Genomic DNA, 10,000 nt, shown 5'->3' with positions numbered 1-10,000 from the left:
AGGGTTAGTGCCCAGGATGGGCTAGGTCTGAATATGGGCATTCCGGTGTGACGGCACACAGCAGTTGTTGTAGTAGCGACCTCCGACAGCAAGGTGGCGCTGTGTAAAACTCATACTAAATCTGAGGAGTTCAACTAAGAAGAATTATGAGTGGAGGAAAATAACAGCTTCAGAATTAGATGAAGATATGAGGTGGTGCATAATTATGGTGTAGAGTGTTTTATGGGCTATGTGGTGGCTGGCAGGAAATTAGGGTGGTCTGTTGGTAATGTTTTTCCCAGGGCCGCTCAGGAAAGATAGATCTGTGAGACACAGCACAGCACATCACAGACAAAACCCTCAGCAGAACAGGCAGCAGCGCTTACAGCTGAAATCTGACCGCTGGTTTAGTGTTATCATTGAATGAATATAGGCCTATTACATTTTTTTTTATGACTGAAAAAGTGGCACCCAAATTGGAGCCAATTATGGCACCAAAAGGCAAGCACAAGTCTCTGGTTTGGGCCTCCTGAGTATCCATACTTTTGTGGTCATGTGACATGGATCGTGTCAGGGGCAGCGGCTCCATTTGCCTGATTTATGAAGAGGGTCTGGACATTTATATCTGTGTGTGTGTGTGTGTGTGTGTGTGTGTGTCTTTATATCGGTGTCTGTGTGTGTCTTTATATCTGTGTGTGTGTGTGTGTCTTTATATCTGTGTGTGTGTGTGTGTGTGTGTGTGTTGTCCTGTTGAGCACACACCACAACAAAAGCACATTGCAATCACCACAACACTGCAAATTCAAACACAACACAGTGAATTCAAAACAGTCGGACAGCAACAACCTTCAAGCATTTGATCTGAAGTACCTTAACGCCTGCATTCTACCTAAGCATACTGAAAAGAAACTCAACTTCCATACAGTTTGGATACAGCATCTGTACAGCCATGGCTTACTGTTGCTTCATACAATGTTTCATACATACAGCCCAGAACGTCTTAGAACGCCCCTGAAACATCGCAAACACCAGAGAGCACAGTTTGCCCAAGGTGGCACAGAGAACCACCAAAAACAAAGCACACACACCAACAAAACAAACACTTAACCACATAATTTATGTCATTACAGGTTGGGTACTTGACATTAGCAGAGAGGCGTCCCACAAAGGTAAATAGAGCCAACATTTACAATAACAATGCTTGGGCCTGGCCTTTGGCTCCCAGAGGAACACATGAAAAAAAAAACTGTGAAAAAAAGTATGAAAAGACATCTAAGTATCTTAGTGTGCTACACTACAGTGTTGCTAATGGGAGAAATCTGGCCAGAAAGGGGCTACTAAAACAGCTGACGTCTTCAGAGCTGCACCCCACACTTGCCACAGCGCCCCCTGTAGTCCTGGAGGCGACTCACCGTGAACATGAAGAACGTGTAGAACATGAGCGCCATGGCGGAGAAGGACTGGATGGATGACATCATGTTCCGCTGCAGGCTGAGCGGCAGAACGATGAACAGGGACACGGCCACCAGGAGCAGAGCACGGAACCCACCTGTCACCTGGGAGGAGGAGGAGGAGGAGGAGGAGGAGGAGGAGGAGGAGGAAGAGTCATTAAGAATAAGACAAACAGACTAACCGACAGACAGATAAATGGAGATGGCTAGACATAGACAGACTTAGGTAGACACAGATGGACAAAACAGTAAACAGATACTGTGAATAAACAGATAAACTGACAGGCAGACTGGCAGATCTACAGATTGGTGGAGAGAAGCCTACAGATATGAGGACAGACAGACAGAGGCGGATCATGAAACACAGGGCTCGGGTTTTCCTACCTGCATGCCAAGCATCTGAGCGAAGAAATTGGATCCCAGATCAGCGATGACCACATAGAACGCGATACACGTCCCCAACATCAGGCCAATCATACTGCACGAGGAAGAAATCCACAACAAGGACATGTAAATGACACACAGAAATACAAAGTGTGTGTGTGTGTGTGTGTGTAGGGGTGTTTGCATGTGTGTAAATAGCATACCTCAGTTCTACAAGAGCTTTTCCTGGTTTCCCATAGGCATGAAAAGCTGTGGAAGAGAAAAAAAAAGAAAGAAAGAAATAATTACATTCCAGAAAGTTACATTTCATATTCCATAACAAACCTCCATCACCAGACCATTAGACCTGAAAAATGACATTTGGCACAGGATGAATCCTTTAAAAGAACACAGAGGTTTGCGGAACTTTAAGTTCTATGTGTTCCTTACTTCAATATAAAAGCATGCATTTTCAATCACAGTTAATGTTTAACTGAAGCTCCCGTTATCGTACAGTCTAACCAACACAGGAATCTCTCATGGGTCAGCTACACAGATCTCATAATCTATTTTTTAACCTCAGAGAGAAACTAAATTTTTTCTAAACTCTTGGCCTAATTGCAGAAAAAACTGCTAGCTGGCCAATGTCATGCTTGCGCAATACACACTTATCATCCAACTGGACGATCGTACATCAGATAGAAGTGCACTTTTGGGGGTGATAAACCATTTGAGAGGTGAAAGGGGGCAAATGGCAAATATCTGACAAATACTGACAGAGCATTCTTGGTACAGATGTAAAGAAACTCACAAAGCTTAAAGCTCTACAAACTTCTGGGTTCCCTGAGGGATGAAAGGTGATGGGGTCCTGATGGGAGTGTGTGTGTGTGTGTGTGTGTGTGTGTGTGTGTCATTCTCACCTAGGCCTGCATACGTCCTGCGTTTGGTGTTGCTGGCAGAGTGGACCAGAAACATGCAGGACTGATGGGTCATCCAGGAGCAGAAAAACAACAAGATGGTGCCCAACACTATGCCACACTAAAGAGGGAGAGAGGGAGAGAGGGAGAGAGTTACACATTCAACAATCTATGAATCTGATCAACTTTATTTCAAATACAAATCCAGAGAGTGTGTTCACATCATCATCACATCAAGTTCAATCATAAAGCACACAAGAACATGTTTGTGTTGCGTTGTGTTTGTCGTTTCTATGGTAACAGCTGTTACTTTCCCCACCCTTCAGAGAAACATCTGGAACTACTCAAGCACAAACATGTATAAGAATTTGAAAACCTGGGACACTTAACATCAATTACAGCTAAGAACAGGACACACCAACATGTCATAAGTTCATTCGTCACAGATTTGTGTGTGTGTGTGTGTGTGTGTGTGTTATTTAAACCAAACAACCTCTGATACACACAGTAAATGTCCATGCTTATCTTTGACCACAAGAAATCTAGGGCAACCCATATGCTGACATCATATGTAGGTAGCTAGAATAGATACGGTGACACCATATGTAGGTAGCTAGATAAGGTATCATCATAAAGCGTGGACGCATGGAGGCTATCCATGGTCACGTTTACTATACTATCAGTAAAGGCATATCGACATGTCTGCGACAACTTCCCATGACCCAGTTTTCTGCGCTACCTGTTTGAAGCAGAAAGGCATGGTCAACACGCTGACTCCAACGATGCTGTTGACCACGTTCATGATCAGACCCCAATTTGACGCTGTCATTTTGGCTGCTTTGTGAACTCCCAGATGCGGGGTCCGAAAGTTTTATCAGGCAAATCCCAGGCTGACGGTGGTTTATTTGTAGTTCCAATCAACTGATACGAGATTTAATTTCCGAACCAATCCCGTCCGTCCCCCTGAATCCTGTGTCCTTCGAAGAGGCACTGACGTGGCGCTATGAGGAAGAGGCAAAACAGACCACATCATCAGCATAGCACGATTCATGCCAGGGTCTACAAAACATAGGAAGGTTGAAACTTTCTGAAGCAACGAAAGCAAACGTTCTCCAGTCACAAACACTAGCTAATGTTACATGCATAATAACAGATAATTTACCATGAACTAGATACGTTAGCTAGCTAGCCATTGTTTGTAGCATTGTAGCTAGCTAGCAAACAAAAAGTTTTAACACATACCACGTCTTGAAATCTGTCAGTAAAATGGCCTATGTTACCATCCGGGAGTGTTTCTCCATTGACACAGTAACGCGACAAAAATAAATAGTCAATTTTAGAGCGCCTATGTGTTATATGAGCTTTATTTTAAATTCATAATTACAAACAGAATTGAGTCTTTGGAATAATTTCCTGGACGCGTAACCAGGAAGCGCTGGTGCTAAAAACTCAAGAGCCAAGAATGTACACCACCATCAACAAATCCACTCGACAGTGGGGATCAGACTTTTTGCTGCCCCTAGCGGACTGGAAGGAAAATCAAATTAATTAATAAGCCTGCACACTGAATCAATTCAGTTATTAGAAGACCTTCTCAATTAGCCGGAATTTCATCATTATGTGGGCATTGGATCAGACTTCTCACATGAATACAAACTCATTCAATTTAAGATCTTTAGATATTGCGTTTTTTATAGAACAATGGGGGATTTGTCAATACAGCAAGCCGTATTAGTGTCCGTCTTTCATCGCTGAACTTTAACATGAGCGAAACCCGATGTTCTTTTTTTCCGAGACCTGACCAGCAGGAAAGGGAAACAGGAACGCGAGGGGGATGCAGGGGTGCAACAGGAGCCCTGTGGAATCCTGGCTCTGGAACCGGTTTTCTGTCGCTTCCACACAGATGGGGCAGCAAGGGGGTTTGACCACTGTGCCCTACCCAGGCATGCATGGTCTCTTGGGGCAGGATCAGGATCTTTTGGTGGGCAGCTAGGAGTGGGGGTTGGGGGGCGTCAGGACTGTTGGGACTGTGGGATGAGGTTTTGGGGGGAGAGAGTGGGAAGGTAGGCTGTAGCAGGACAGGAAAAGCCTGGCTATTGTGCTGTGTTCACTCGCCTAACAAAACTGACAAGGCCCTTGATTGGCCACAGGGCCTTGTCCTTTCTCACCTAATCCTCGAAGATAGGAATTAGACTCGTGCTGTGCAGTGGGGTCCCCCTGGGGTGTGTGTGAGTGAGTGTGTGTGTGTGTTTGTGTGTGTCTGTGTGCGTGTAAGTGTGTGTGTGTGAGTGTGTAAATGTGTGTCTATGTGTGTATGTGTGTGTGTATGTGTGTGTGTAAATATGTGAGTGTGTGTAAATGTGTGTTTGTGTGTGTGAGGGTGTGTGTGTGTGTAGGTGTGTGTGTGTGCGTGTGTGTGTGTGAGTGTGTGTATGTGTGTGAGTGTGTCGTATGTGGAGGGAGGATTGAGTGGTGAAAGAGGTTTGGGGGGGGGGCTGGTTTGAGGCCTGCAGGAGGTCAGATTGCAGAGCAGATTTGAGGGGGGGGCGCTCCAAGCTGAGGATGAAATTAGACACAGGCTCTCGATTGAACCCCTGACCTCCCGCAGTCACCCCTGGTCAGCCGCGGGGTCGCCGCGGCACAAAGCCGCGCCATGAACCGGGACAGGTCAAGCATGCAGCCAGGCTGAAAGGAGGCCTTTGTGGGGTCCAGGCATGCACACAATTTCCCATCAGAGATTGGAGACAGGGGCCACAGGCTCCTGGTCAGAGGCTCCCCCTGCAAAGTCCAGGAGAGGGAGGTAAGACCACTCCAAGGGTCTGCTTAGAGAGGAACCCCCCCTGCATCTCCTTATTAAGTGTGTGTGAGTGTGTGTGTGTGTGTGTCCGAATGTGTGTGTGATTAGTGTAAGTGTCTTTGTGCGCATGTGTGTGTGTGATCAGTGGAAGTGTATTTGTGTGTGTGTGTGTTTGTGTGTGTGTGTGTGTGTGTGTGTGTGATTTATGTGTGTGTATGTGACTATATGTAGATAAGTGTATATGTCCCTCTGTGTGTTTGTGTGTGTATGTGTTTGTGCGTGTGTGTGTGTGTCCCTCTGTGAGTGAGTGAGTGTATTCGACAAGGGCAGAGAGAGAGAGAGAGAGAATGAGAGAGAGAGAGAGAAAGAGGAAAAAAATGCTGCTTCAGTAATCACATTTAATTACACATTATCCAGCCTGCTGAATGGGGTTTCTGAATGGAAGTCTTTTTAGAGTGAAAAAGATTGGACGTGCCCGGCAAAACATTGCCTACCTTTGTCTCCAAGGCCCCTGGAGCATTCAATTTAACCCCTCTCTCTCTCTCCACCATCATCAATACACAGAGGCTTAAAAGAAGCACTATTATGTTAATAATCCCTAAGCAAAAAAAAGAGGAAAAAACTGCACAAAGGATGTTTTCTTGAGGGAGCAGGGTGTTTAAATCAGGCGTTATACCTAAAGGGAGGTCTCATGTTCGATCGCTGTTTTCAATCTGAATAAAGCATCAAAATTCAATAAGAGTGGCCCTGTATTCAGGGTGCTATTTTAAACATGCACCAGGTCTTCCATTAGGAAAAGGCCAACAAAGAGATGATGAATGTCAAGGGGAGGGCACACCGCTGGTTCAGCGTATTTCCAAGATGGCGGGGGTTCCATTTTCATCACATGCAAACAATAGTAATCATGTGATTTCCCTACTCGGTCACACTGCATCGGACGGGCATCCAGGCCAACAAAAGGGGCCCTTGTTGTTTTGGGTGGAGAGAAGAGGACCCACTAAGGGTTAAAAGACGAAGAAAAAACAGAAGGCACCAAAAATCGAAAACTCTCCAAACCTCTCCCCCCTTTATGACTGCACATGCATCGCTCATCCGATGCGCCGTTTTTGAAAAATGTACTACGTGCCTAAACTGGCGTCTGCCCCTAAGTCTTTCACTCAGCGAAAGCATGTAGAAGCTTCTCAACACCTGCTTCGCCATCATTCATTCCCCCCCCCCACACCCCCTGAAAAACCACAGATGAGAGTCATGCCACCCAGGTCAGAAATACGTGGTGGAGTATCAGAGTCCATCGGTGCAGCAGCTAGCGGTGCCACCGTGTCCCTCTCTGTGTCACGCAGGCCAGTGTGGAGACAGTAAAAGTGTCACGGCCGACATTCCCGCTGTCAGGATGTCTCAATCGGGTGTGCAACTCAAACCTCCATCAGCTCCACCCCACGGGAGGCTCCTGCTCAGGATGGTAATAGTATCGGGGGTTAGGAAACAAATGCCAATTGTGGATTTACATCCGAGTGACAGATGTGATTTTGTGTCTTTGTAAAGGCTGGTGTACGTGGGGGTGGGGCGATAATCGATAACGCTTGTAAGTTGGGGCAAGGGTGAAGTTTTGAACTGTTTTGTTTTGTGTTGTGGGTTGACTGTTTGGATTGTAGTGTGCACTCGCATATATTATAGCCACATGCTTCTTGTAAGGCCCTGGTCCTCTCAGAGGGCCGGTTTGGGGGGCTGGTGGGGATATAGCTGTCTACCTTCATTAAGGAATGTCGAGTGTACCACTCCACAAACTGACTTGTTATTTTACAGGCCGACTCCCCCCCCCCCCCCCCCCACAATCTACATGACCCCTAACCCCCCCCAATCACTCGCCCCTTCTCTTTTTGCATTTATCCCACCACACACACACATACACCGCACACGTACACACACACACACACACACACACACACACACACACACACACACACCACACACACACACACTGCACACGTACACGTACACACACACACACACACACACACACACACACACACACACACACACAAGCCTATAGGCTGCTGTTTCAGTGAAGGCAACTCAATTAGGTCCTCATGCTGAACTGGACTCAGCCACCCCAACCCAAACATCCATGAAATGGCCTCCAAAACTGACCATAAATCAGAGACAGGCCAGGGAGAGATAGAGAGAGAGAGAGAGAGAGAGAGAGAGAGAGAGAGAGAGAGAGAGAGAGAGAGAGAGGAAACAGAGAAAGAGAGAGAGGAGAGAGAGCAAGAGGGGGGAGAGAGAGAGAGGAATGAGAGCGACAGAGAGAGAGTAAGAGGGGAGAGAGAGAGAGAGAGAGAGAGAGAGAGAGTAAAGGAAGAGAAAGAGACTACACACTCGGTCCAGACTCATTAAAAACATAAGCACTGACAGAGTGTTTTTTTTTCTCTGCTCTCTGATGGGCTGATCTACAGTATGTCTCTCTTTCTTTTCCTCACACACCTCACACACCTCATCCACCTCCCCCCCCCACCCATCCCCCCCACGTCTGCCTCGTAACCCAGCCGTATATCAGCCACCCTGGATGGCCTGATCCCCCATCAATGGCCCGGACTGTTACCTGATGGTCAGCGCTCAAAAGAACCCCCTGTGTGCTGTCCTGCTGAGTTTCCCCCTGTTAAAATGCCCCTCCCTTAGTGAGTGTGTGTGTGTGTGTGTGTGTGTGTGTGTGTGTGTGTGTGTGTGTGTGTGTGTGTGTGTGTGTGTGTGTCTGTGTGTGTGTGTGTGTGTGTGTGTGTGTGTCTGTGTGTGTGTGTGTGTGTGTGTGTGTGTGTGGGTGTGTGTGTGTGTGTGTGTGTGTGTGTGTGTTTGTGTGTGTGTGTGTGTGTGTGTGTGTGTGTGTGTGTGTGTGTGTGTGTGTGTGTGTGTGTGTGTGTATTAATGTTGACACCCACCAAGATTTTCTGATATATGGTGCCTCCCTGGTGAGTGTATGTGTGTCTTTGAGTGCATGTGTATGCACATGCATGCTTGTACGTGTGTGTGTGTGTGTGTTCATGTATGTGTATATACATGCATGGTTGTATATACGTGTGTGTGTGTGTGTGTGCGTGTGTGTGTGTGTGTGTGTGTGTGTGTGTGTGTGTGTCTGTAAGGGCGTTGGTCACCGACTAGACCATGGTGCCTCCCTGTGATAGTTTGATAGGTGTGTCTTCATGGTGGTGTTGAATGTCCAGGCAACCCAAAGGCGCTCTTAAAGGTCTTTTGCTGTTGATGGAGTGGGAACGGTAATAACTTCCTAATGAGGCCAATCGTAAAATATTACCTGTAAATTTTCTTTCCTGCCATGTTATTTTTCCATAATGAAATCCCACCAAATGCAGTGAGGTGAAAGACTTGTTTCTACTTTCATTTTTCCACCATTTTTTTCTGTGGCTCACGCCATTCTGGCTGAAATGCTCTCCGTCTCACCCAAGTCACCTGCATTTTCATACACACACACACTCACACACACACACACACACACTCACACACACTCACACACACACACACACACACACACACACACACACACACACACACACACACACACACACACACACACACACACACACACACACACACACACTCACACACACACTTCACAATGATTCTGGTTGAAATGCTCTCTGTGTCACCCAAGTCACCAGCATATGGTCCATCCTCCCCTGTGTCATCTCGTATGGAGACGTAACTTAATGCTCCGATCATCTGAAGGACAAGTTCATCTGCCCTTGAAGTTAGTTAGTTCTACGACTCCATGACCTTGAGCTAAGCCTGTACGATTCTTACAGGTGGCTCAGAAGAAAACCTTGATTTAGCCTTATCCAATGTTTCTTTCCATTGCTTTATATGTTTTGCAGCTGGCTGGTTTAGTTTGCTCAAGGCCAAGGGCACACCAGTACATAAGCTCAGTTCAAACAGATGTTGAGAGTGCATTGGTTGAACTACTGCTAGCCCTGAGTCATCTCCTGAGGAAGCGTGTAGATGTCAGGGTCTCGCACGTGATGCCGGATGAGGACACAGAACAGGAACCATCAGGCAAACTCCATGCGCACATCTACAGGAACTGTTTCTAATCTCCAGGAGAGGGGGCACAGTCTGTGAGCTCGGGCAGTAGTTCCTGATGGGTGAAGATGCTACTGCTTGGGTTACCGACGTGGAGCTTTGAACATCATTAGTGGCCGCAGCTCAGGTGTTTGTGTTCTATCCTGTTGAGTTAGAGAGGAATGCCTGCTGCGTTTGATCTGGCCTCTGGCCTTGACCTGGCCTCCACGTGTGCTACGCTAGTCAATGAAGAGCTCAACTCTATCCCTCTCTCTCTCTCTCTCTCTCTCTCTCTCTCTCTATCCCTCTCTATCCCACTCCCTCTCAGGAAATAAAATCAAGACATTCTAAAAACCAAATAAAAAAGTAAAAAGATAAACTTAAAAGTCAAATTCTCTCTCTCTCTCTCTCTCTCTCTTTCTTTCTAT

At 46.5% G+C, this 10,000-nt stretch overlaps 1 protein-coding gene across 1 annotated transcript in view; it reads right to left on the bottom strand.

Annotated features, from left to right (window-relative positions):
• The window catches only part of slc38a10 (solute carrier family 38 member 10), a 38,700-nt gene extending 34,521 nt beyond the window's left edge, over window positions 1-4,179 (bottom strand). Inside the window, exons 1-6 of the mRNA XM_031561591.2 lie at window positions 3,953-4,179; window positions 3,450-3,711; window positions 2,714-2,831; window positions 2,018-2,063; window positions 1,815-1,908; window positions 1,392-1,535 (exon numbers count right to left, since the gene is read on the bottom strand). Of these exons, the coding sequence (XP_031417451.1) occupies window positions 1,392-1,535; window positions 1,815-1,908; window positions 2,018-2,063; window positions 2,714-2,831; window positions 3,450-3,539 (492 nt within the window). The 5' untranslated portion in view covers window positions 3,540-3,711; window positions 3,953-4,179. The remainder of the gene's footprint in view (window positions 1-1,391; window positions 1,536-1,814; window positions 1,909-2,017; window positions 2,064-2,713; window positions 2,832-3,449; window positions 3,712-3,952) is intronic.
• Between the last annotated feature and the right edge of the window lie 5,821 nt (window positions 4,180-10,000).

Source organism: Clupea harengus, chromosome 23, assembly GCF_900700415.2.
Source record: "Clupea harengus chromosome 23, Ch_v2.0.2, whole genome shotgun sequence".
In the NCBI taxonomy this organism is placed as follows: domain Eukaryota; kingdom Metazoa; phylum Chordata; class Actinopteri; order Clupeiformes; family Clupeidae; genus Clupea; species Clupea harengus.
This window is presented reverse-complemented; position numbering and strand designations above follow the sequence as displayed.